Source organism: Syngnathus leptorhynchus, chromosome 13 (genome assembly GCF_054491065.1).
Source record: "Syngnathus leptorhynchus isolate UIUO chromosome 13, UIUO_Slep, whole genome shotgun sequence".
NCBI classification, from domain to species: domain Eukaryota; kingdom Metazoa; phylum Chordata; class Actinopteri; order Syngnathiformes; family Syngnathidae; genus Syngnathus; species Syngnathus leptorhynchus.
The window spans coordinates 8945670-8972427 of record NC_141207.1 but is presented as its reverse complement, the minus strand read 5'-3'; the positions used below and the strand labels follow the sequence as shown (position 1 = coordinate 8972427).

General features: G+C 51.6%; 1 protein-coding gene across 3 annotated transcripts; it reads right to left on the bottom strand.

Annotated features, from left to right (window-relative positions):
• Positions 1–25: 25 nt before the first annotated feature.
• Positions 26–26758, bottom strand: herc2 (HECT and RLD domain containing E3 ubiquitin protein ligase 2). 3 transcript variants are annotated; one of them, XM_085929015.1, is made up of 91 exons: positions 26596–26758; positions 25743–25861; positions 25516–25609; positions 25179–25322; positions 24175–24394; positions 24015–24115; positions 23799–23940; positions 23623–23727; positions 23383–23554; positions 23122–23295; positions 22851–23039; positions 22622–22773; positions 22368–22525; positions 22177–22290; positions 21853–22104; positions 21575–21768; positions 21234–21434; positions 20881–21109; positions 20615–20739; positions 20324–20502; positions 20067–20254; positions 19831–19986; positions 19575–19760; positions 19328–19504; positions 19162–19265; positions 18895–19045; positions 18600–18814; positions 18407–18539; positions 18202–18329; positions 17934–18129; positions 17726–17853; positions 17482–17661; positions 17275–17411; positions 17040–17191; positions 16696–16887; positions 16402–16589; positions 16109–16301; positions 15855–16037; positions 15602–15786; positions 15389–15536; positions 15112–15308; positions 14801–15031; positions 14532–14670; positions 14283–14429; positions 13989–14131; positions 13634–13904; positions 13411–13553; positions 13206–13304; positions 12971–13139; positions 12768–12893; positions 12578–12686; positions 12294–12433; positions 12033–12223; positions 11841–11946; positions 11676–11767; positions 11433–11608; positions 11239–11350; positions 11080–11161; positions 10772–11006; positions 10520–10697; positions 10362–10443; positions 10117–10288; positions 9769–9913; positions 9404–9629; positions 9092–9263; positions 8814–9000; positions 8483–8626; positions 8112–8303; positions 7884–8037; positions 7700–7807; positions 7493–7624; positions 7261–7419; positions 6988–7106; positions 6762–6887; positions 6513–6668; positions 6067–6381; positions 5784–5998; positions 5489–5666; positions 5163–5324; positions 4967–5058; positions 4760–4899; positions 4452–4639; positions 4195–4392; positions 4011–4094; positions 2918–3059; positions 2643–2837; positions 2431–2543; positions 1590–1780; positions 1376–1481; positions 960–1172; positions 26–884 (listed from the first exon to the last, which is right to left on the bottom strand). In XM_085929015.1, the coding sequence occupies exons 2-91, from the start codon at positions 25812–25814 to the stop codon at positions 612–614; spliced, it is 14502 nt and encodes a 4833-aa protein (XP_085785141.1). In that variant the 5' UTR covers positions 25815–25861; positions 26596–26758; the 3' UTR covers positions 26–611. The 3 variants fall into 3 exon arrangements, with proteins under 3 accessions (XP_085785141.1, XP_085785142.1, XP_085785143.1); XM_085929016.1 differs by having other exon boundaries at positions 15855–16034; XM_085929017.1 differs by having other exon boundaries at positions 17482–17658.

The following is a 26758-nucleotide window of genomic DNA, read 5'->3' as shown; positions in this document are numbered from 1 at the left end:
AATAAACATTTTACAACACACAATATTGTCTGTGTTTTTTTTCTGGAAAAATTTAATAAAATCATTTAGGCCATTATTTTCGGAGGGGGATGAAATGCTGAACTGCAAATATGCCAAACTGTCTCCACACTCTTGTACGTACACAGGAATGACAGCTTTGCGTTGGATACATGGCACAGTCATATTTAATTCTGTATATTTATTTATGTACACACATTCAATGGGGAGACAGTGGTGACAAATACTTCAGTAGAGCAACGTCTGGGCTACGACGACTTGTGTGTGGTTTTTTTTTTTTTTTTTTTTAAAAGGATTGTTTTCAAAGGCAAAAACAAAAATTGGGCAGCTACTGTTTATGCACTTGTATTTACAGAGACTCAAGTCGTCATTACAATATAAATAAAACCTAAGAATCACGGGATGGCTCCTCTTCTTCTAAGCTCTTAATGCTTCACAGCTGGTTGCACACACACTCACACACATTCACACACAGACGAGTGCGCCTAACCTGCAGGAATGTGAGCATTAAAAAAAAAAAAAAAAAAAAAAAAAAAAAAAAAAGAAAGAAAAATTCCACCTGGACTGGCCTTCCCCCTTAACTCTACAGGAGGTCAGTGCCCGGTGAGGTAGTCCTGGGTGGAATCCGAGGCAAAGGAGTCGGCGTCCTCGTTGTCCGAGTCGTCGCTGCTGTCGTCGGCGGCCGGCTCGCCCGACAAGGCGATGCGGGCGTAGTCGTCCGTGTCGATGGACTTGCAGAAGTGAATGGCGTACTTGAGCTTCTCTTGTAGCACCTGCTTGCACGAGTAGCGCGGCAGCTTGAGGAGGAAGAAGCACGTGTACGACTCGGGGAGGAAATGGTCGGGAGGGTTGTACTTGTCTAGCACCTATAATAAAAAAAAAGTAAAAATTTTTTCAATATGTTTTTTTTGTGTATAACAAATTGTCACACTTCTTCCAACCTGTACGACAAAGTCGCGTCCGCGAAAGTCTGCGATGGTACGCGGCAGCCGCGTGCGCCCCCAGACGAAGCGCAGGAAGAGGGAACGCTCCGTGTTGGAGAAAGACTCCATCACCTCCCAGAACCATTGCACCAGCGGGGCCGTGGGCTCCACCCCCTTGTAGGTGGCCACAGACTTCAGAAGGTGCAGGGGGATGTCGGGACTGCCGCACACCTGCGTGCGAGAAAGCATTTAGTCTGAAGTTCAAAATTGAGCAAAATTCACCTTCGAGCGACCTTTCGAAACGGCCAAAATCTAAGATAGACATGTCGATCAAATGTCATGTCGCCAAGTAAGAATGGCTTTATGACCGCTCAAACCTTGCCAACCAGAACTCAAATTGAAGAAAAAAAAAAAAAAAAAAAAGCATTCATCACCATGGTTTCCAGTTCATATCCGGTGAAAAGTGACAGGACAGGAACAGGGACGACCCGGGCCATGCCCTCCCGCACGGCTGACACCTGCTCGTCAAATTCGTGCAGCCTGCACAAAAACAAAACAGCAGCAGCCGCAGAGTGAATATTTAACACAGTAGATGCTTAATTCCACTCCATCCCTGTCGGTGGCAGTAATGTGCGTTTTTCCACTGGCCTGTAATTAATGGCGAGTCGAACGTATTCGGCGCGGTTGTCCAGCGTGATGTGCGAGTATTTGGAGCTGAGTTGGATGTCCTGACCGCTGGCGTTGGGCACAGTGAAGGGCAGAGTCATGGCCTCAAACTCCTCGGATGTGGCTTCATTGTCACGGATATACATCAGGCCGGGAATGAAGTCCTTGTCCACCTGGAAACAGGACAGCGTACAGTGTGGTCGACTTGGCCAAATGGGAAAACCGGTCTTTGTTTTGGGACCCAACACAGCAACACTCCAAGACACGCAGCATTCACATCCCAAGTCTTGTGCTTCGGAAAAGTATTCCTGAGCTAACCTTTGTTATATCTCAAGGGCAAAGCATGTGAACAAGACAGTGTGTGAGAGTCCGTGTGTGTGTGTGTGTGTGTGTGTGTGCACGCGCGTGTGGACATGCAGCAGGAGAAAAGACAAGGAAGCTCATGATCGCAGCGTGAGGCCACTAGTGTATTATTACGACGTGGACCCAAGACCGACTCGTACGTTCCCATTCCCGACGGGGATTACAGAGGTTTTAACGAGAGCAGGAATCTGGGGGAATGTGTTTTTTTTTTAACAGTCGAAAAAGCTCACAATGACGGAAGGCAATTACATCAGAACTGCTAATAATGTGAGCCGTTGCTGTGCCCTCATTTCATTGCAGTATAGCCCGATTCAACATTTCCGCTGATTGGCTGATAGACAAAAAAAAAAATTCTGAGCGTTGATAAAAATAAATAAAAAATAAAGGGTATATTACAGATAACATTAGAGAAAAAGGAGTCAAAATATTATAAAGGCAGCAGACCCAGAAGTGGTCTCACCTCACTGAGGTCTGCGATGGTCAAGTTCATTCCAGCCAGCTGTTTCCACACCGGCTCGGCCAGATTGAGACTCAGCGGACTTCCGGAGCGGATGGCGATGCCGAGCAGAACTCCTGCGGATGCACCACAGGGAAATTAAAATTTGAGGAAAGGAGGGAAAAAAAAATAAAAATAAAAGGGGGGGGGGGGGTGTTGGAGATGTACGCAATTACCAAGGAAGCGAAACATGCTCATGTGCAGCTGTGACTTGGCGGCGGGATTGAGCAAGAAGCAGTCTCGATTGGCCCCCGACTCGTCGCGTCCGTTGGGGGTGACGATGAGCAGCGGCGTCAGCGAGTTCTGCAGCTCCTCGCACATCTCGGCGATGGACTCGCTGTAGCCGCCGCCGCAGTCGTCCACGGACTCCCCTGAAAGACAAAGAGACAAAATGAAATAACGTTCGCTTTCACACAAGTGATGAAGTTCAGTTCATGTTTGGGACACCCACCCACAAATTTGACCTTCCACACTCGATGGGGGAGCAGCAGAGAGTCGGGGCTGAACGAGCTCATTTTGGCACACATTTGACCGAATACGGATTTGGTTCCGTCGGGTCCCGCCAGACCTCCCTTGCTTCGAGAGCGCTTCACCTGCAAACAAAGAGGAACAAAGTCAGTGCTTTGACACAGAAGATTACGTTTATTCCGAGTTACATTTCAAAATGAAAATGCACAAGAGGTCGACCACAAACTGGGAGAGGGTTTTGTTCATCCAGAATTTTCACTCTAAATATGAATAAAGCTAACTTTTGTGAAAGACCTGGATTTGTGTGCATGTGTGGGTGGTTAATGACCCGAACCAAGAAGCTTTGTGCAACTCTCTGAGCAGGAAGCCCTACAGACAGTCTGGTGTGCAGATCACGCACACAAAAAAAATCTCTTTATAAAAGACATCACATGTAATCATCAGGAGCCTGTTTGGCCTCATAGTGAGCATGTGTGCGTGTAGGGCAGCCAAATCAAGTGGAAAGTAGATCAAGGTTACAGATAGTGAGCTCAAATCCCAAGAAAATAGTCATCAAAAGTTATTACATCGTGCACACTGACGTGAATGTTTACAAATAAATGTGTTATTGTGTGAGTGTGGGCTGTGGCTGACAGCAGCTGATGCATGAATGTGTTCATTTCCTTTGTGTGTTTTAAGAAGCTGCAGATTTGCGGATAAGTTATTTAACATTTTTATTATTTTTATTATTTAACTGAAAGCAATATTCTTGTTCTTTATTTCCTTTGACTGTTTTTTGACTTTGTTGTGTTTTTTATTTTATGTTATTCCCATACAAGTGCGAAAAGGTTAAGGTTACGCTTTTAGCACATTTGAGAATCAAGTTCTTATTACTTGAAGTGTTTTTTTTTTCCTTCCTTCATATCTGTGTAGATTCAAAGGGAGGTCATGGTAATTAAATGTTGACTCAGTCTTGTTTGTTGTGTTTTGTTTTTCCTGTGCTTTTCCCATACAAGTGCAAAAAGGTTATGCTTTTAGCACATTTGAGAATAAAGTTCTTCTACTTGAAATAGGGGAGGGGACGGGGACATTGCTACCTGTATTCTGTTGAGCTCCACCACAGGTCCGTGCTGTCTGTCGCGCACCATGGTGGCCTGGACCACCTTCCTAAAAGCCGCTTCCTGTTCAAATAAAGCCGTGTTGCCATGTTCAAAACAGCACAGCGAGTACCACCACCACCACCACAAGCAGCAGCAGCAGCAGCAGCAGCAGCTCTCCCACCTTGCCCTGCGAGATGAGGATGCCACGGAGGGTGTCAAAGCCCAGCGAGGGTCCCTGGCCCGTCTGGCCCAAGCGCCCCTCCAGGTCAAACATGGGAATGCAGGGGCAGAAGAGCTCGGAGATGTGATGCAGCAAGAGGAGCCGGTTCCTCAGCGCCATGATGGGGATCTCTTGCAGGTGGTTGTACTCCATGGGGACCTTCAATTCAAATCCTCGTCAACCCCAGCCCGTCACTAATTTGTCGAGCAGTGGTTTACCTGGGCGGGAAGCTTGCCGGCGTTTGTGGGCTTGCTGGTGGACCAGGCGAGCGTGTGGGCCGAGCCGCAGGCGACCCGGTTGATCTTCTTGCCCTGTAGTACCGCCACCAGACGAGGCCTCTGGATGGCGTTGGTGGTGCCGTCGCCTAATTGGCCCTCGTCGTTGTCGCCCCACGTGAACACTTCTCCTGAGTCCAAACATCATAGAAGGTGGTCAGCAAAAGACCTCCTCCAAGGCCAAATAAACCGAAGCATCCATTTCCCAGTTTGACTTGATGGACAGGTGGGCGTGGCTCTACTCCACTTACCATCTTCCGTGCAGCACACGCAGTGCAGTGACCCAGTCGCGATGGCAATGACCTTCTTGCCCTGGAGCCCTTGGACCTGCCGCGGCCGCCGCACGTGGTCGTCGGAGCCGTGTCCAAGTCGATGGTAGTCACCCTTGCCCCTTCGAGACACATCAACTCACATGATTTGCACGATTGCTACGGGGGGGGGCGCGACGTGGAACGTACCATGTGTAGACAGCGCCCGACTTTGTGAGCGCCACTGAGAACTGGGAGCCGCACTCCACTTTGACCACGCCCACACCGGTCAACGAATCAATCTAAAAAGGGAACAAATGCGATGAGTGCTCCTCCATTTTCCTACATGAAGTACCTCCGCTTTCCAAGTAGCACCATTACGAGCACGTGGAAGATGCCGGCTTACTTTCATGGGTATTTTGCAGCCGTCGCTGCCTCCTCGGCCGAGTTTTCCGTAGTCGCCGTCACCCCAGGACCACACCATATCGTCGTCGGTCAAACACAGGGTCTGGGCGTCGCCGCTACCGCATGCCACGTCAATCACCCTGTGGCCCTGCAAGGCGTCCACCTGCACGGAATATCACAGTTAGCTCCTGTCGCATCCAATGGTATAGCTAGAGCACCACCTGCTGGATCTAATGGGTCACTGCCCGCCATTTTTAACAGGCATCATCATGATTAATTCTAAAATGTAAGATAGCATCATTGATATGAGGCCAACATCAATCATACCAATTTGGGCTTCAGCTGGTCCTCGCTGTCCCCGTGGCCCAGGCGGCCGTAGCGGCCCTTCCCCCAAGTGAAGAGCTCTCCGCTGGCCGTGATGCAAGCGCTGTGCGCCCCTCCCGCGGCGATATCCACCACTTCCACACCCCTCAGGGACTCGATTACACGCGGACGATCACAGGGGCTGAAAAAAACCCAAACAAAAAGAACAATGGTGCCTGTTGTTGAAAAAAATCCCCAAGGCTAATTTTCCATGGAGAGTTCCAAGATGTTTCCCACTAATCTGCATCTTTATGCCCACCTTCGATTGCCGTGGCCTAGCTTTCCGTCCTCCGCCTCTCCCCACGAGTATACCTCTCCCTCCGAGGAGAGCGCCAGGCAGTGCTTTCCTCCCGAGTTGACTGCCACTTTTCGGATGAAAACGTGCTGGATGGACTCCAGCAGAGTCGGGGTGGACACAGACTCGGTGCCGCCGATTCCCAGCCGGCCTCCGGCGCCATACCCGGTGGCATACAGCTGCAAAATGTTTGTTTACGATATAAGACAGTGAGTGACCTTGAGTTCCATCTTTTTTTCAATCCTACCTTTCCGTCGGCAGTGACGGCGAAAAGCGTCTGCTCCCCTCCGATGAGCTGCACGGGCCGCAGCGTGGCGAGGGCTTCGGTAGGCGTGGGAACTTTGACCTTGGCCCCCTCGATGCCGCCGAGCTGTCCGCGGTGGTTGTGCCCCCAGCCGTAGATGGTCCCGCTGCCGCCCGCCGACAGGGTCCAGTCGTCGGGCCGCCGGTTCATCCACTGCACCAGCTGCTCGTCATGCTCGCGCTTGAACAGTTCGTGGCTCTCGTGGAGTACGTTGACGCTCTCGTGGTCGGCGATGAGCTCGCGGATCTTCTTGGTCACCTGGGAGGAGATATGTCGGCAAAACATTTTGTGATTTTGTCCAATTTTTTTTTTTAAGTAGGAAATTCTCCATGGGAATTGACAGCACAGAAAAAAAAAAAAAAAAAAGAGAGGTAGCACTTGACGCTCACCTCGTCCAAAAAAGGTCTTGGCAGGGCGGTCCTTTTATCCAGCGCCACGGCGACCCTGGAGGCCGTGCAGTAACGGCGGAACCAGGCCCATTTGTGTGTCTCGGCACAACACGGCAACGTGTCTAGCTCCAGGTCGCAAGCGAGAGCCACCAACACCTGACGAGGGATCGGAAGAATGCGTAGAATGAAAACTACAATAACAAATACGCCTCAGTAATAATAATTTAAAAAACAGATCAATGCTCAGACCTTGAAGAAGGGGCTGTGGAGGAGCTGTTTCCCTCCCCGGACGATGGGGTCCTCGTACTCGTACTGCCTCTGCAGAGCCTCGGGAAGACCCTTGACCAGGGCGGCCAGTGCGCTGCCTGTAAAACTCTGGCAGACAAACCAAACCCGAATGAACAAACATTCTTCGAGACAAATGGGAATACCTCAGAAATTGGATCGGGCTCGCCCCATCTGCGCCTTGGCTCACCACGGCGCGAGCCTCGCCGTCCGTGTCACCCAGCAGCCTGTTTATGTTGATGGATTGCCCAAACTCTGTGGTCAGAAGCTTTCGTAGTCTTTGCAGGGCCCACATTCTGTGTCCGGCAGCTGCGCAAACACAACAAAAGTTTCAAATGTGGGCCAACGCCGCTATCGGTCGGACAACTTTCCGAGTTGAAAACTAAGAGCTGGAAGTGATTATAAATTCAAGTCAATACATAACCAAGCTCCTAACTCAATTGAATTGGATTTAAATTCATACCCAATGCACTGAGCTGGGCACAAGCCGCCAGGGAGGCAGCGAGACGTGGCACGATGCTCCTGTTGGAGGCAAAATTGAGCCTGAAGTCGAGGAGACACGTCACCAAGTCCATTGAGGGGCAGGACAAGATGCAGCGGTCTGACAGTAAGTCTTTGGGACCTGCAGATGAGAAATTTACAATCAGTCTGTGTGTGTGCGTGTCATCCATTCATCTATCCAAGATTTGTCTGACCTGCAGCAGGCATGATGGGGTACACGGTGAAGCGCCAACCCCAGCCATTGACCGAGCCGTCGCTGGTGAATTTCCACTTGAGCTCGTCTCCCGGGATCCTTAACTCGCTAGACCAGTCGGACCACTCGCGACCTACAATACACAAATTTAATGACCTCGGATTTATGACATTGGTTAATTTTCAAATAAGGAAGTAAACGTTCTTACCTGATCTGACTGACACAATCCTGTTGGCCCCATCCATGACGGTCAGAGGGTCGTGCCGTCTTTCCGTCGAACACTGCCGGTCAAACTCTATCCGCAGACCTTCTGCGCCTTGAGCACGGAAGAAGTTCAGCGCTCCATCCAGCTGATTAAAATCTCAAACGTTCATTTGCTTCTTTATTGCTACCGGGGATCTTGACGGTGCCGCTGGTGGACGTGTCGTCGGTGTAGGGATGGCTGCTCTCCACCACCACGGGCTGCGAGGACAGACGGCCGCTCTGGGAGTCGGTGGCGACGTCCTCCAGCTCGGTGACGCACAGCTCCAGGAGCATGTCGGCCACCTGCTCGTGAGAGACGCGCCATCAGATGGTCCCGATTCATTTGTTCAATGAATAAAAAGGCCCTTCATCCTTACCTGGGGGTACGCCGTTCCCATGCCGGACAAGATGGCCGACAGCACCTCCTTGCCTTTCTCCCCGGAGCGACAAGACACGGCCAGCTTGAGCAGGTCCACCATGACTCGAGTGTCGTCGGGCACGAGCAGGCTGGAGAATTCGTCCAGGTACTGCGGCTCCGGGCCCACCACTTTGCTTTGGCTTTCAGAGTCCTGCTGACAAAAAGTCATTGAATGAGCTCTAGATAATCCAAAATACGATATTCTCGCCATATTTCCAATGTGCCGATTGCTACATCAAATTGAAATATTGATCCAATATTTATCTGTCATAGCTATACATCTCTAGTGTACTATATTTAAACATGAATTAATATTGATCCTATGCGTGCCTCTTTGGTCTTTGCCATGGTCTCTGCAATGATGCTGGCTGCTCCCGGGTCATCCGTGACAGGAATGAAAGGACGCGAGGATGCGCCCGAGGCGGAAGGAGTGACGGCAGACGATGGCGTCAAGGCGTCTTCTGAAGAAGGAGCCTACTCATACACACACAAAAAGATTTGATCACTGTTTTTATCTAAATGTACATTCAAATAACATCAGTGGGCCAATTGTAACCCCTTCAGGATGTTTTTTTTTCTTTAAGCAGAGGGACTTGGCAGCGTAGGTCGAGCGCAAGCTGTGCGGCGATTATTCTCAAATGCATCAATGGGGCTTTTGTACCTCGCCCTTTTTGTCCTGCCAGGGATTGGGGCTGACCGGCGCCTCCGTCTTGGGCATGACTGGAGTGCTTTCGTCATCACTGGCGCTGGACGAAGACGACGAGTCGAACGGGGGCACGGGGGAGCCGGCGGGACGTTCGGTGGGCACGATCATGCTGGCTGGCATCAGCGCTCCCACCACCGCGTCCCTGGGGGAGCAGAGAACCACACCACTGTCATTTATGAACGCCATCTCCATCATGTCTGAAGAGGTTCTTTGGACATATGCGGCAAACATACCTGGCATACATAATCTGGAGGGCTGAGAGCACATGAGACAGGGCTTGCTGCTTGGCCAGGTTGCCGTCCAGACTGAGGAGAATTTTGGCCAGCGAGGGCCGATTGGGCTTCGCGTTGCTTTGACCGCTCATCTTGTTGCTGGACGCTGATGAGTCGCTGTCTGATTGGACGCCTGCCGAGCGGCCCAAAAAAACATCACTGATTGAAATCAAGCTGTCCAGAGCACCCTGGCTTGGTGGTGACTCATGTTGAATTTGGAGGTGCTGGGCAAAATTGAGCTAAAGCAAAAAGAGTTCAAATGGTTTTGTTTACCTAGATAAGACGCCCCCAGTGAGTCCCTGGCGGTCTGGAAAAGGACGGGCTCATGCACTGAGGGCGTGGTCACGTCCACCGTGGTCCAGGCCACGCTGTGCGAGGAGCCGCAGGCCACCCTGGTGATCTTTTGACCCTCCAGGCCCTGCACCAGAGTGGGCTTCCTGTTGACGGTGGTGGTGCCATTGCCCTGCTGCCCGTGGTCGTTGTCTCCCCACGCATACACCTGCCGCATCGGCACACAATTGTCTTCAATTTTTCAGGCCAGACCACAATTTTTTTTTTTCGTTCTAAATCTCTTAATTATTCACACATCAGCAATCCTCCTGTTTGTACTAAATATCGGTCGCGGTTAGCATACAAACCTGTCCTGAATCGGTGACGGCCAAACAATGCAACGCTCCCACGGCCACGTGGACAATTTTTTTGCCTCGCAGCCCCTCGACCATCTGGGGCTTCCGCACGTGGACGTCGGTGCCGTGACCCAGTCGGAAGTAGTCTCCTTTGCCCCTGCGTGCGAGGACACGAGTACAAGCCGTTCAAAAGGCAAGACGTGCACCCTTAAAAATGCTGCGTTAAAAAAACCCCATCCAATTTGGGTTAAAAACTGGACCGACCCAATTTTTTGGGGGGGATCAAATGAACCCAACGTCCTGGATTGGTCCAATTTTTAACCCAGCTGATATGTCAGGCATCATGTCCTGACGCATTACCAGGTCCAAACCATGCCCGATTTGGTGAGAGCCAAGGAGAACTGAGCACCGCACTTAATCTGGCAAACGCCTTGCCCGTTCAGCCTTTCGATGTTTTGGGGTATGTTGCAACCTTCGCTCCCGCCTCGACCCAACTTCCCGAAGTCGCCGTCACCCCACGAGAACACCAGTCCTAAATGCAAACACCGATTTTAGCCATCTAGATGTGCTTTTTAAGTACACACTATTCTATACTTGAGGAATACCTTCATCGGTGAGCGCTAACGTTTGAGCGTCCCTGCTTCCACAGGCCACCTGGATCACACGATGTCCTAGAAGAACTTTCACCTGGACGCCACAGGAAAGCAGCAAATTACATGCAAACTCATGCGTGATTAAATCGGAAGCACCAAATTAAGCATACAAGTTTAGGCCTCAGCTGTGTGGTGTTGTCGCCGTGTCCCAGGCGGCCATATTCCCCAAGGCCCCAGCTGTAAAGCTCCCCGGAGGAGGTGATGGCGGCGCTGTGGGAGCTGCCGCAGGCGATGTCTCGGATGCGCTTGGTCTTCAGAGCCTCGATCAGCCGAGGCTTGTCGCAGTTCCTGAGAAGAAAAGATAAAACTACTGACATCGGTACTTGTAAAAATGTCAAAGAGAAGTTCAGCGAGAGACGTACATTCTGCTGAAGTGGCCCAGCTTCCCGTCATCGCCTTCTCCCCAGGAGAACACCTTGCCGTCCACGGTGAGCGCCATGGCGTGGCGCCCGCCCGAATGCACGGCCACCTTCTTCACCACGTAGTTGCTGAGGGCGCTGATCTGCCGCGGGATGGGGATGGTGCCGCTGGACAGGCCCAGGCCCAACCTGCCATTGGTGGCCTCACCGCAGGCGTAGATCTTCCCCTCCACCGTGACTGCGCCGAGTGACACGGCTCGGTTACGTCAGGACCGAGTGGCGAGTTTTGCGTGACACGTTATAGAACCCACCTGCAAAAAGACTTTTGGAACCACCGGCAACTTGGATGACGTTGAGTGCAGAGAGGGTCTCGGAGAAGGAGGGCACCTTGATCTGTGAAGCGAGAAACGCCATCGGGGCAGCAGTTAGCGACTGGCGCCATCGAGGTTACGCAATGATGACTAGCTCACCTTGGATCCCTTCAGTCCACCTAGCTGGTCCTTGTCATTTAGCCCCCAGACAAACACTTTGGTCCTGATGGTGGCGGATGACTCCAACCCAGAAGATTTCTTGCGAGCAAGACTAAAGTAAAACGGTCACAATGTTTTTTTATGCCCAAAAAAGATATATATATGGTAAAAACCAAAATACAAGTTGATCATACCTTGCAGTAGCAGTTTTGTCATCTTCCTCTTCTTCATTGTCTGACGCCAAGAAAGGGACCGTGGCCAGGTCTTCGTCTTCTGCTCGGATGCGTCCCACAATGGCAAGGCCGTGAATCTTGCAGTCTATTCCGGAGCTCCGGCATTGCTTGATGGCAACTTCGATGTATCTGTGATACTGAAGCACGGGGGAAAGGGTCATTTGTGTCGTAAATGTCGGTTCCTTTGAGATGACTCCGACTAACCTCAGTGCAATCGCTGAGCAGCAGGACGCTAATGTCTGTGGGGTTAACGGTAATGGTCTTCAGCTCCGTTAAGTTGTTAAGTGAGCTGCCGCCTGCAAACAACGTCTTTGGTTAGAAAATGTCAGGAATAGAAGCTATACATTTTTTTTTTATTGAAATTTTTACCGGATACCACCACCAGGGAGGGCATATAGCTGCTGTCCGCCGGGTCCACGACCATCTTGAGACGATGCACCAGGACGTCCGGGAAGAGCTCCAAGCGAAGCCAATGCTGCACGACAAGGTCACATGGTTATAGTCGACTGCTGAGGGTGTGGGGAAAAAAATAAAATCTATATCATGAAAACGTAGTCACACCTTCCCCTGGGAGCCGGACGACTGCCAGCAGTGGTCGCCGGCTTCGATGAGACGCGTGGCCTGATTGACAGAGGACGAAACGTTGAGGGTCTTGACGGCACGCGACCAGTCGTCGATGAGCATGCCGCGCTGGCTGCTGTGGTGCTTCTTCAGCTGCTTCCCCGAGCGACCGCTGAAGGCCGGTGACTGGCCTGTTGAAAATCAACGGAAAGTGTCAAAGTTGCGTCGACTGAGGGATTTACGTTTGCGCGCTCGACTAACCGGGCTCATTGATTCGGCCAAAGGAATGCCGGATGTCGTGCTTGCGTGTTTTGAAGCAGCTTTCGCAGAAGTCAAAGTCGTCGCAGACTCTGCATTTGAATCGGGCGCCGTTGATGGGGAACATCTGGCAGCCGTCGCATCTGCGGGGTGGAGGACGACCATTTTAGGTGTAAAGTTTTTGTTTTTTTTTTTTGCGCAAAAGAATTCACACCGATGACTAAGGGCATAGGCAAAAAGGGTCACAACCAGCTTTTGATTTCGACCTTCAACTTTCATATCCCGACCTGACTCCAGGATGCACACTGGGCACCAGTTCCATCTCAGATAACAAGCCGGTCCAGTGCGACTGCTGAGGGAAGTCCACAATCACGTCCTTCCCGTTGGCGCTGAAAGCTGAATCAGATCCAAACACACGTGTTCCATCTTTTGTTACAAATCATCCATCCCTTCTTCAAACTCAAAAGTCGCACTTGCCTTTGACAACGCCGACGCTCCTGTGTGTGACGGACCCCCATTTGTACTTTGGCGTGGTGACTGAAGGCTTAACCCTCACTTTGTCACCAATCTTTATGTGCGAGGGAGAACTCTGAGGCGGGAACCCTGGAGGCAAACAGACAGAGATGGTTTTAACCAAAGCATCAACGTAGTGAAGTCAATAAAGGAAAAAGCGGCTTCACCAAGCAGCTCAATGTGGATGTAGCGGACCCAGTAGGTTCCGCCTTTCTGCTGCCAGTCACACTGCACGTTTAAATCGTGCAGGCCGTCGCGATCCAGCTTGATGACTTTGCCCACGTCGCCGTCGTACACTTCCTCGTACGTTCGGCAGCACTTGACCATCATGCCCACCTGGAGAAGAAACGCTTGCATCATCCGCTGTCATCATAGTGAGACGGTTGGAAATGTGCCTCTTACCTGAATATTCTCGCGGATGTAAACTGCGTAGTCGTCGTTGCTCTGGAAATCCGAACGCTTCTTAAACATTTGGCTTTCCGTCACCACGACAGCGAGAGGCTGGAAAGGGAACGCGGAACCGGGTAAGAAAATGCGAGTAAAAAGCCGGACTTGGTCTGTTTACACTGAGCCGGTCGCAAAGCCAGAACATAAAGTGGTGGCGCACCACTGGGAACATGGGCTCGGCTTCCTCTAGCTCTTCCAATACTTCCTCTTCCGACTCTTCGTCTGAAACGGAGTCAGCGTCCGACACCTCCGAGGTGTGAATGTCAGGATGGTCCAGCAGCCATCCCACTAGAGACTCCACACCTGAGGAGAAATCAAACCAGTTGAGTCTACCGGCTCGAGTCGGTAAACGCGAAATGAACCGAATTGTGGGCCGGTCCTACCTGGGACACCGGAGGCGCTGCCCGTCGTTCCTGACAGCGACTTTAATGCGAACTCGATGTTCTTCCGCGGGAAGCCCATCTCCATTAGCTGCAAGACGATGGGGAGAGGCGGGACCGGCGAGGTCTTGTGCTTCTTCTGCTTGGGCGGCCGGACGTGCTGCTGCACGGTGACGGGCGTGGTGGCCTCGCTGGAGCTGCTCTCTTCAAAAAGCGGAGACGACGGATGGGCCGACTCCACGGCCAGGTACTGACAAACGGCCAGGGCCGCGGCCTACAAAGCAACGCAATGGACAAGTTCAAATATTTTTTTTCTTTATTGCCGGTGTTGACTTGACTGTCGGTTCTTCCGACTCACCTCCATCTCCCGCCGGTCAAAGATGGCTTTGATGGGAGACGGTTGAGTGGCGGCGGATAAGAGCTGCTGCAGGAGGATCATCGGGGGAAGGGGACCCTCGGGAGAAAGCTCTCCGATGTCGGGCGACGACACAACCGTGTCATCTAGTGGAATACAGACAGCTAATCCAATTGTCATTTAATTTATGTACTTTTTAATTCATTTAATGAATTGTTATTCAATTGTGAATTACTTTAATTGGACCCAGAATACTTTTTTTTTTTTTTTTTTCTCTCTCGCTGGCGTCTTCCTTACCACTGGGATTGGGTCCGATGTCCAGCACGGCAGGCTGAGACAGGATCTGCCGCAGTTTGTCTTGATGCAAGAGCAGCGCCCGTGCGGCCTTGAGGATGTAGAGCCTCAGCTGCTGCCAGCGCAACAAATGGATGTCCACCTGGTCCGCTGAATCACACACACACACGATTAATTCAGCACATTAAGAGCTACAAAGCTTTTCATAATTCTCGTAAACAGTGGATGTTGGAATCGACGGTGGTTTCGCACCCGTAAGTCCTCGACTGAGGCACTTCTTCATGCGCTGTTTCTCCAGTTTGCTTCCAGCCAGGCTCACCAGCTGAGCCCAGACTGCCAGCATGGGCTCTGAGAAAGGCAGGTTCTGCACGCTGAAGGAGACCGCAGGACACTGGGAGACATCAAAATAATAGCTGAATTAAAAACTTTCGTCAAAAAAAAAAAAAAAAAAAAAAAAAAGGACCTCGCAGTGATAGCTGAAACGAATAAATGAAATGTTTTTGTCCTTAAGTCTTCCATACCGGTTTGAGGTGGCTGAGGAGGCACACTCGGCTGTTGCGCATTTCATGAAACTGCGCGGTGATGCGTCCTTTGGGCGTGATGCGCGTGACCGTGCCTTCTCCGTATTCCTCGTGCAGCACCTGGCCGCCGAGACGCAGGCGGCCGTCGATTCCTCCGATCACTGCCAGTACTGCCATCAGGCTGCCAACCCTGGGACCGTCAGCGTCGGGGAAATACTCCTCCAGGAGACTCTGGAAAGAGCAGGTGGAAAGCATGTGAGGCGTCGGGCTCAATTTGTTTGCAAATGTGTGAAAATGTTTCATCATCTTACCGCTTCCGACTGGCAGCTTGTCATGACATCTCCGATGGAACTCAACTGAGCGTTGATGTACTCGTTGATGAGACCGTTCCACTGGGCCAGGGAGTGAAGGGTACGCAGCACGCCCACAATTTCCTCGGCCAGCGTGCTGCTGTGAGTGGCTGTCAAAGAGGCCTGAGGACGAGACTTCCTGCGTCGTAGGGAACCCTCTGCCGAGGAAATGGAACAAGTCACAAAAAATAAAATACAAATAAACAGCACTTGCGTGTGCCTCGTTAGCTTTGCCGACCTCTGAGCAGGGGTAGGTCGGAGGAGCACGTGCTCAGTAAGCTTCCCAAGAAGCCAAAGAGTTTCTCCACCAGGAACCTCATGTCTGGCAAGCGCTCCATCTTGTCCCACGAAGGGAGCACGGCTTGCAGGAGACGCAGCGCGAGGATCTGTAAACGCACGCAAACGTGATGCCAGAGAAAGTTGAGGATTGTGTGACTTGATCCAATCTCACCTGTCGCTGCAAGGTGACGGCGCTGAAGGACTGGTTGCCCTCCACGATGCGGATGAGCAGGCCGATCCACGCCGAGGTGCTGAGCGTGCTGCACATTTGGGGCATGAGGGCGATGCTGCGAATGAAGCCCAGCGTGCACCAGCTCTTGTGCTGCTCCCGTGACACCAGCCTGTGGGTGTGGCAACCTGACGGCAAAGGAGTTGCTAAGACCCGATGACCTTTTCAAATGTATGACACGGCGAGGTTTAGCTACCCGTCTTGTCGTTAGCCGCGCTTTCTACCAGAATCCTAAGGAGCCCGCAAAGGGTGCGAGTGGCGGCCGTTTGTAACATGTCGGCGTAGATCCCGGAGGACAGCGCCAAGGTCTTGAGCAGGTTGACGGTGCTCGTTAGCAGCATGGCGGTCGGGTGGCTGCTCTTTTCCACAGGCTCGCCTTCTGGATCAACGGCAATGTGGCGCTTGAGGGGAAAATCTCCGGAAAAAGAGCGCAGTCGGGTGCGTACTGACCCGCGTCGTCTTCCGTGTCGGAATCCTCGGCGGCCGGCTGGGCGGCAAGCGGCGGCTCGGCCAGTTTGAGGTCGTACTTGCCCTCCTTCCCCATCCGATAGGAGTTGGTGCTACTCGTGTCCCACTGGACTCGGATCCAGCCGTCCTCACCCAGCTCGCCGATGACCCGGCCCAAACCAGGAGATGGACCGTCCTGGATGCCCGAGAGAGTCGCATATTAGGCATAGCGCCTCTAACATTATTTACATCTGCATAAATGAAGATCACAACTGATGTAAGCCAAAATCTCACACCTGATCTCCCCATTTCCAGTCCACGCCCCTCATGACCCGTGTGCCTATTTTCATCATGGCCGCCAGCTCCGGCCCGGAGGCGGGAATGGGCACGGGGGCCGCCTCCTTCCTGGACTCTTCCAGCACGGTCGCCGAACCGCCGTGCGCCGACAAACTATGGTCATCGTCGCTGCTGTCGGTGCTGGGTCCTGATGGACAAATTGTGGACATACATTTTTTTTTTTTTATTCTGTACTTAAATGAAAAAAACAAATAAATAGATACATGATTCATTAAAATACATGGTTAGCTCACCAATGAGCTTGAGGATGCTCTGCGTGAGGGCCAGTACGCCCGAGTTGAGCAGGAGGCTCAGGCTGTTGGCACCGTGCTTGAGGGACAACATGTGGATCATGGCCAGAAGAAAGCGGGCCTGCGGGATGGTGCCGACGCTCGGTCCCGCCGGGTTCTCGTTGGTGATGGTTTGCAAAGGAACCGGCTGCACCCCTGGTTTTCAGAAAATAAAAAAAAAACAAGGTACACATTCTAACCAAAATGTTCCTTAAAATGAGATATAGAATAATGAATAAAATATAAGATTATGTAATTCCTATTTTTCTGAAAAAGAACAACTATTGCCGTCCTTTCGCAGCGCTTACCGAGTTCTTTAAAGCGGGCGCTTGCTTCCAGGAGGATGTTGCGAACATTGTGAATGGCCCAGGAGTACAACTTGCCAAAAGTCACCTCCAGGAGCATGCGGTTGAAAGGAGGGATCAGGTCCACATCCTTCAGGCAATCGGAAAGCGGCTCTCTGAAGATCCAAAATACAGGTTGATCATTTGATACCGTTTTGAAACAGCAGGTGGCAGCACGCGCTTGTCTTTTGTTAGTTACCCGATGTTGGTTCCTTCCGGTACGACCCTCTGCCAACCACACAGCATGGCGTACTGCACCGAAGGCAACAAAAAGCTCTTGGAGGCCAACTTCAGCATGGTGTCGATACCCTCCAACCTCACCTCGGCCCTCTCCAGCTGGCAAACAAAAGTCCATTGAGCTTACACTTGTGGTCAACGGCTATAGTGACCATTTTGGATGCGTCACCTGTTTGAGAAGACATTTCCTCATTTTCTCCACATCCAGGGGCTCCTCCTTCAAAGCAAACTCCACGATTTTAGACATCAGGCTGGACTGTGGCGAAGCGCCGCCGTGCACGCTGTGCTTGAGCCAGCGGTACTTGTGAACGTTGTCCACCGTGCTCAGAATGGGCTCCCGCTTGTGCTGCTGTGACAATTTTGTCAGTTTTGCGGGAATGACAAAATTGTGACGATTAAGTGATCAATAGCACCTTGGCAGTCTTGCTCGTGGGCGATTTCCTATCGGCCGCTGTCGGGCTGATGTTGACATTCAGTTCTTCTTCTATGGTCCCTTCATTCTCCAGCTTTAGCTCGTCGACGTCGCTTGACTTTTTAGGCACTGGAATAAAATTAAAAAAAAAAAATTGTATGATTATAAGCTTATCAATTACAAAGACATATTTTCCACGTTACCGGTACCTTTTTTCTTCCGCCGGTCTCTGATGAGCTTCTGAGCGATCCTGCGCCAACGCGGCTGAGAGCTGAGTAGTTTCAGCTTGGACACGATTGACAAGTCGTTGCTCACCGACGGACGCAGCTCGTTGAATAAAAAGCGCAGGCGCTCGATGACCGGGGCGCAGACTTCCTTGTAGGAGCGGCCCTGTTCCTGATGAGTCTGAAAACGCACGGCGGCCGGCGCGCCCGCTTCAGTAAACGCGACACGCAATCAGCACTCCGTCGTCCCTACCTTGATTAAAGAACACTTTGCCTGGTAGACCATGCGGCACACTTCAATAACGGATTTAGGAAGGGACCTCTGCTTCCCTTGGTCCACCTCCAAGGCACATTGGCTGACGAGCGAAAGAGCAACGTGACCTGAGGGAACCAAAAACAAACGTTCTAAAATAGCGCAAAAGGAAAGCCATCATTCTGTGTCCCGCTTGCTTGGTTACCCAGGTCCTGATGTTTGAGCAAGCAGCAGAGCAAAAGGCGGCCAACTTCCTCCACCGGATGCTCAGGTGGGAAGATGATGGGAGTGATGAGATGATACTGCTTACAGCAACGCTCGATTTGGCATAGGAAGTCCTTCAAGGCGAGCAGAAAGCAGTTAGAGAAGTTACAGATGTTAGGTGGTTTCGGTTTTACCTTCACAGTGTGGTCCTGGGTGTTGTTGTCAGCGATGGCCTGCAAAAAAGGCTGCGCGTGGTCACTGAGGGTGATCCGGCGAGAGTACAGCTCGGCTTTATCCGGCGCGGTGGTCCCCAGGGAGCTGCAGTGGTCCTCGTCCTTCTCCTCGTTGTAATTGTAGTGGATCTGGCTGGTCTGCAAGCCGCCCGAGAAGATGGAGGACTGCAGCCACGCTGTGAAACGTTTCAGGAGGCCATATTGAAAAAACAAAATGTCTTCAAAGGAGATGAAAAGAAAAAAAAAGTGAACCCACTGGCACATTCGATCTCCATGGGTGACAGGGGGGTGCTCTTGGCCATGTAGGACGCGTGGAGACCCAGCAGTAGGCCCAAATTTCTCTCGGTGTCGATGAGAGGGGATGACAGACTGCTCAGATCCGGCGTGGTCACCATCTCCTGGTTGGGCTACAAATAAAAAAACGCACTTATTTTCATCACGTTTTATCTCAATTTGACTTTTTTTTTTTTTTATTGACAATGATTCAAAAGTATGATGGCATCACAGATATGCTTTATAATACCTCCATGTATTGGCCAACACAGAAGGCCTGCATGGATTCTTTGGTGTCCTCAAACTGCAGGGCAGCTTCCAGAGCAATGACGGGGTCTTCTCCCGCAAACTGGGCTGCAAGAGGGAAAATAATTTAGTACAGCTACGAAAAGACATTTCAACTCAAAATGGACTACCGAGGACGCTGTTTCCCGTCAGTGACTGGGACTGAGCCTGAAAGTCCTTGATGTCGTAGACGCGTCCGTCAATGACCGTCCAGAAGCCGCCGTCTTTGTTGTGGTTCTCCAGGTCGGCTTTGCGAATGAGGGACACCTCTTCGTTGTTCTTGGAGCTCTGGCCGGTGAAGAAAGATCCTGCCGCAGTACAAACATAGTTATTAGCTTGTATTGATTCCACTTGCTGCACTCCAAGAGCTTGGCGTACCCATAATTCCAGGCCAGGCTAGATCCTCTATGTCGTCCTTCTCGTGTCCGGGGGCCAGGTGGTTGAAGCGGTCCAGATGCTCCAAGAGTCCGGCCAGGAGAGGGATGGAGCCCGTCTCCTGTATCAGGCCGGCGTCGATGGTGAGGAGGAGGACGATGGACACCACCAACTCGGGCAGGAGCACACCTACATTAGGACGGCAGACGGCACAATTGGAGCTTTCTGTAAATCGACCAATCACAGCGCAGCTTCTTACCCGTCAGATCTCCTTCGATGACGTGAGAGACTTCTGCGAAATGGCGGTGTCCGGTGGAGGCGATGCTGGTGGCCACGGGGAGGATGTCGCCGATGTGGGTGCACAGCAAGGCGATGTACTTTTTGAGCAGCGAGCCCACGCCCAGAAGCTCCCGATCTGCCGATTCAAAGAACTCGGCTTTGAAAACTGCTAGCGGTGCCACAATTTAGCCGCGCTTTACGTAACGCGCCACTCACTGTATCCGTTGACATTGACTTCATCGTTGACACCGAGGTAGAGCTTGCTGACCAGCAGCCTCTGGAAGCGCAGCAACAGGTCCAAAGACGCCGAGCGCTCCTTGCTGTCGTGCTCCGCCTCCAAATAGTTGGAGATACGCAAATGGGCGATGTCCTTCAGCCTGGCGATGGTCTGCGAGGCGATATTCCTGCAACGCGACGGCCAGCGGATGGTTGAGTTGCGATGCGAGTTGTTCGAGCATGGAAAATGAAAATACCTTAGAAGTTGCTGCACGAGCTGCACCAGAGGCAGTATCTGCTTCCCGGCTGACTCGTAGATGCCGGTATTGATGAGGTCTTTGTCCAACATGGCGCGACAGCGCTGCATGGTGGAAGCGTTAGCCTCCTGTTCGTCGATCTCTTTCTCCTTTTGCGCCTCCTTCTTGGCCTCAATGTCCTGTCATGGAGGAATGAGCCAAAATTGTTGCTACAGGTCCTTTTTCCAGAAATGATTTTCTTCTGGTTTGTGATTGGTTAAAAATGGCCTCAGTGGTTATTTGAGCTCTGACCTGTATCTCGGCGGCAATGGCCGCCTTTAGCGCAGATTCCAAGCCTCCGTCTGCCATCAAGCTGCTGACCAAAAGGTCGATCATAAAGCGGCGGCCGGGGGTCACGCTCCTCTCATTTCCAGATGCTGCGGCACATAAAAAGGATTTATTGTTTTCAACATTAACAGTGGTCAACTTTTTTTTTTCTTTTTTAATAATTGACCTAAAATGTGATGTGGAGCTATTTTAAGACTTAACGCAAAATAGAAATGTACATGAGCTCTTACCAGTATTGGGCAGCAAGGAGGACAAAGCCCTCGCCCGCTCTTCGGCGGTGGGAAGCAGCACGGACCAGCCGCTCTGCAAGACGGACTGAGCGGCCACTTGCACTGTGTTGAGCACGCCGGCGTTGCTCGCCAGCACAACTACGGTTTGCTTGAGATTGTACAGGAGGGCGCTGCCGAGACCCAAGCCCAGCTCCTCCGGGTCTACCTGGTTACTAATAGCGGCGTGGAGCTGGAGACACAAATATGTGAAGCTTCAGTCAGAGTGAACGTGCGTATTTATCTTTCAATTTTCAATGAGCCATCCAAAATAACACGCAGATTTGAGTGCTCTGTGTTTCTAGAACAAAGACTACCTGGAGCCTGAGCAGGTTGAGGGCGGCCACCACCATGCACTCTTTCTCCTGCGGAGGCGGCCAGTCCGAGCTGCCGTCCATGCCCTCGCTGACCTGTCGCAGCAGCAGGTCCAGCTGCTCGAAGGTCATGGGGCACACGTCCACCACGAAGGGAACGCGCTGGCCAACGGACCACTCGGAGCACGAGGACCAGACGAAACTCTGGGAAACGGCAAGAAAACGCCGTGATTTAAATGTCTTGAATATAATTTGAAATATTGTATTATTTATTTATTTCATAATATTCATATATATTTATATTATTATTATTTGGGGGGGGGGAATATCTGAGCTCGCGTCACCTGTCCCGGGCCGCAGGAGATGCCCACAATGTGTTTGGCTTTAAGACCCGGCAGAGCCTTGGGGTGCTTCTTGTTGTAAAAGAGGGTGTCAAAGTGCTGCAGCTTGTCGTTGCTGCCCCAGCTGTGCACCTCGCCGTCGTCGGTCAGCACGAGGCAGTGTGACGAGCCGACGGCCACGTCCACCACTTTCTTCCCTGGATACACAAAACAATCAGGTCGCTATCACGAGTGTTTTTTTCTGTATTAGTTACGATATTGGTGGGTCACATTGCAATTACCCTGCAGACTGTCCAGAACTTTAGGGTAGCGCACGTGCTCGTCGGTGCCGTGTCCCAGGCGCTGGTTGTCGCCTTTGCCCCACGTGTACACTTGTCCGTCTTTGGTGAGCGCCAGCGAGAACTGGCTGCCGCAGCACACTTTGACGACGTCCAGGTCCTGCAGCTTCTCAACCAGCTTGGGCGTCTTGCAGCCGTCGCTGCCTCCTCGGCCCAGCTTGCCGTAGTCGCCGTCGCCCCAGGACCACACTTGACCTACACGCAGCAATAAGAAATGGTTTTGAACCGTTTTAGAATTCCCCCCGAGGCACCGGGCGCTCTCCTCACCGTTGTCCGTGACAGCGAGAGTTTGGGCGTCGCCGCTGCCGCACGCCACGTCCGTCACCTTCATACCCTTCAGCGCCGTCACCAGCATGGGCGTCATTTGGTCCTCGCTGGAGCCTGCGATCACAGGGCATGGCATTTATTTATATAGTGAGTGACTCGAGGCAGCATCTTCTATTGTTGGAGCTGCTTACCATGGCCCAGGCGACCATAGTTCCCACGTCCCCACGTGTAGAGTTCGCCATCGGCCGTGATGGCGGCGCTGTACGTGCTGCCGCAGGCCACGTGCACCACCTGCTTTCCCGCCTGCTTCCCGTTGAAGGCGGCGATCAAGGTCGGCTCTTCTGTATACCTGAATGCGTGTGGCGTCAAAGCATTACGTGTCTTTGTGAGTTTAACAAGAAAATGGTTCCAATTGTAACGCATAATAGCAGCAGGAGGCCCGTACGTGGTGTCGCCGTGTCCCAGGCGGCCGCCGTCACCGCAGCCCCAAGAGAAAACCTCCCCGCTGGATGACAAAGCCAAGTAGTGCTGCCCCTCCGGGTGTGCCGCCAACTTGATGATCTTCCTGGAGCTCAGTCCATAGATGAGCATGGGCGCCTGTTGTGGGGAAAATAAAGACATCAACCCTCGTTGTGGAAAAATGCGCTCTCCTCAAGGAGTGGCGTCCGTCTCACCAGAGTGGTGCTCTTGTAGTTCTGGGCGTAAACGGCGCCGCTGTTGGAGAGGATGAGGAAGCCCTTTTCCGAGCAGACGATTTGTGTCACGCCCATGTTGGCGAGGGCTTTGCACTGGATGGGCCCGTTCAGGTTGACATAAAGCTTCCAGCCCAGGAGACCGCAGGCGATCACCTCCTGCATGTTCCCCTGAAAACCATCAAACAGACCTTGACTTTCATTTTTCCGCCAGCATCAGAGCAATTGCCTCCAGCGAGCCAAAAAACGTCACCTTGTGCGTGGTGGGTGAGTTGAGTTGCGGGGGACTGCGGGGAGTGGCCAAGCGGTCTAGGTGGGCCAAAATGACCACGGCCGTCTGTCGCAGGTCAATGGCCAGGTCGTTATCCTGGGGCAAGGTCAGGTAGCGCAGGAAACTCTCATTTGGACTCAGCGGCACCGAGAGGATCTGGAAAGGATCGTTTCGACAATTATTTGATATGACTTCAGATGTGTACGTGGGTCAACTAGGTTCCGGTGTAATTCCGAGACAGACCTCAGGTTCCTCTTCTGGGATGGGCTCCTCCTTGCTGCTGTAAATGTTCTTGAAGCGCTGCAGAAGAGGCAGCAGGGGAGCGCTGGTGCCCTGAGTGGAGCGTTCGTTGTCCATCTCCCGGGTGCCGCTCTCCCACAGCCGCAGCAGCAGCAGGATAGCGGACAGCAGCTGACTGCAAACAGGAAGTCAGCGGTGACGTTTTCGAATCAGATATAGCTGACGAAAGTGTTTGAGGATTACCTGAGTGTGCCCCTCTGCACAGCCAGCTCCAGCAGAATGGCCAGCGCCAGATGTTGGTCTTGAAGCGGAATGTTGACCTTGGTGCTGGCGGTGCCGTGGATGTCGCTGATCCACGAGAAGACGCAAAATTGTGAGTGGATGGAGCGTTGCAAATGAGGAGCGAGTGTCGGGCTCACCTGAGGAATTTGGTGGCCCTCTCGACCACCTCCAGCCACACCGACGACACGGTGCCCTCGTCGAACAGCGTGGCCTCGGGGAGGGCTCGGAGAGCATCTAGAGACTCTTGAAGGAGTTCGCTGCACAGGTCTGCGTCGTCTCCTGCACCCGAGCCCAAAGGCTAACGCTTTAGCAAACCACGGTTCGAGTTTCGATTTTGGAACTGCAACTCTTACCTGACCTCCAGGCCCGACGCAAGAAGGCAAAGGCGAACGAGAGCGCCGCCCTAGAGCCCACCATTGCCAAACCTTCGACACTTTTGCTGTCAGGACGCGGACTGAGAGAAGAAATGCAGCGTTTAGCGGCAAGAACTGTGCGTGGCTTGCGTGACAGTACCTTTTATTGTCAGCGGCGGGCCGCGGGGGGCTGACGGGGAACTTCCAGGACAAGGTGTCCTTCTCCACTATGCTGTAGCTGAGCGAGATGTGGTAGCGCTCCAGGATGACCAGACGCTGGCAGAGACGGCGAGCCGACAGAGTGCTCTTGGCCATCTGGGCCGACAGCTTCTGCTGGTCGTCCACCAGCACCATCAGGCAGTCCTTCAGCTCTTTCTCGTCTGGAGACGCACAGCCATCCTCCAATTATTTTTCCACGCCATCACTAACTTCAAATACTGTGTATACATTTTTATACAAAAATTGTGGCTGTTTTTGAATCGAGTCATCCTAAAAGCAGCACACCCTTATTGTCCTCACTGGGTCACAGTAGCCAGCGTTGAGGGGGACGAACAAGACGGCCAAAATAGCCGCTGGGAAATCCACTTAAGCTTTTATTTAAGCCACGCTGGCCAGAGGCTGTGAGAGCAACATCGTCCTCAGCTGTGAGCAGCCGTCGAGATGCGTTGAAAACGCACACTCGCCGCTACTCGCTCATCCATGTGACAGCAGAGTTTCACTTAAGGCGCTTCAGTTGTGAGAGCAAAATTAGCAAGCAACCACTCAGCGCCCCAAACAGATCAAAACAGGAAGCGAGCCAAGCGCGGTAGAGCGACTCTATCAATATTTATTTTAGTTTAAAAACTGCTGACGTGCGGGATATGAGTGAACAGGAAGTGTGCCATTTGAACCCTCAGCCCGGATGGCGGAGCGCTCATTCAAGCGGCGCTCCGGTTACCGATGATGTCATTTCCCCAATCGATAATAAAAGCAGCCCTGTTATGCCCCCGACCGACCCCGCAAAGTCGACTCGAAGCTTATCTCCCGGCAGCATAAAGGCGGCCCACCCAGTCGCATCGGTAAACACCACCAAGACTTTATCGCTTTTTAGATTGACACTCAGCGGAGGGGGAAGTGAGTCATGTCATCAGACAATATTAGCTCTTTTAAAACTGAGCGTCTCACCTGGTTGCCGTCCCCAGTCCCACGTCTCGATGATGGAATGGTGGACGGCCGCGGAGGCCACAGCTGCCGCCTCATCCTCATCTTTCTTCTCCTTGTCGTTGGCTTCATCCTTCTTCTGACCTGCGAAGCAGCCTGGGTAGTCTTCTGCAAGACATTGTCAGGGTTAGCATCTATTAGCTTTTACAAAGTAGCAACTGTAGCTGCAGAGTTGCCGTATTGGAACAAGAAATATCATTTTTTCCCCCATATTTGACATTTTCAGGTTCACGCTTCGGACCAAATAAATTAAACCATGACTTTTTTGATGTTCCTAAGGGAAAACAATAAAGTGCCCTACCTGGATGTGCCGATTCCTCGCCGTTGAACGTTATCTCCTCATCCTTTACCATTTCGTTCCACATCTCGCTTAATCCTTCTGCCGAGAAGGCCCACTGTCAAACAATTCAACAGTCTGTACATGCTTGTACTGTATATGTACTGGATATATATCACGTGAAAAAATGAAAAAAAATAATAATAAAAAATGGTGAGGAATGACTTGTCCTTTTGGACACACTTTATTACCTGTAAATCTATCTTGAGCCATTTGTCATGGAATCTGCTCTGAGCATCGAGGGTAAAAGATGGAGAAGGCATCTTTCCTCCCCTCTCCAGCGCCTCTCTCGGCTGCAAACGCAGCCAACCTGCAAATACGGGGAAAGGAAAAAAAAAAAGCATGTGTAATGCGAATTAAATAACATTTGAGTTCAATACGACAGTAGCAGGCCAGTGATCTGCTCCTTCTCATCGTATGATTGCAACACATTTGGAAATTCAATCATGAGATGTTGACAGGCTGGACCAGAAAAATAGGTTGCTGCTGCTGCATCTAAATTTAGTTCTTTTTATTTTGATCACGACGAGAATGTCACACCGCCGCTCTATCGTTAGGCGAATAACACTTTGAAAATAAACATGACCTGGTATGTACACAACGTCAATTAGTCCAGGGAGGAATTACAGTACATGTATTTAATCAGCACTATGTATGGGTGTGCTGCATGTGTGTGTGTATGTTTATCGTGACATGACGATGGGGAGGGTGAGGTACAACATCATCGTCGTACCTTTTAAAATACCAGCCGGACTGCCATAGTTAACATTTGACAATGCAGCTGCATATGAAAATCTATCGTATTAATATGTGCGTTGATTTAACAAGACAATATAGCATGCCATTTAGCTCGGCGGCTAATGCTAAGTAGCCTACCGCAAAGGGAATACGTTAGCCACAGCTAGCCATGCTAATACAGCTGTCGTCATCCTAGCTCAGATAGAAACACACCTCCGAAAGAGTGACACCCAGGTAAAACATTTTGGGGAGAAGCCAACAAGTAAACGCGTTCATGGTTTACAAAAAAAAAGACTTTTAAATTACCTGCGGTCTTCCGCTGACGACTTTGCCGTCCTCTCCTTAGCTACTAGGCTGCATTAATTGGAATTGATTGACAGGTTGCCGACAGAGGCGCAAGGCATGGAGACACATTACGTAGCCGTGGTTGAGCGTTTGATTGTATTTACTTTCTGGTACCGTCAAAGTG

What these genes read in the sequence shown, in the direction of transcription:
- herc2 (XM_085929015.1), bottom strand. Translation starts at nt 25,814, where the DNA reads ATGCCTTCTCCATCTTTTACCCTCGATGCTCAGAGCAGATTCCATGAC. An exon ending in CAAGCTGCCAGTCGGAAGCG is followed by an intron (nt 15,032 to 15,111) that starts GTAAGATGATGA and finishes TGCTCTTTCCAG; the next exon opens with AGTCTCCTGGAGGAGTATTT. An exon ending in ACATCCGCGAGAATATTCAG is followed by an intron (nt 13,140 to 13,205) that starts GTAAGAGGCACA and finishes TTTCTTCTCCAG; the next exon opens with GTGGGCATGATGGTCAAGTG.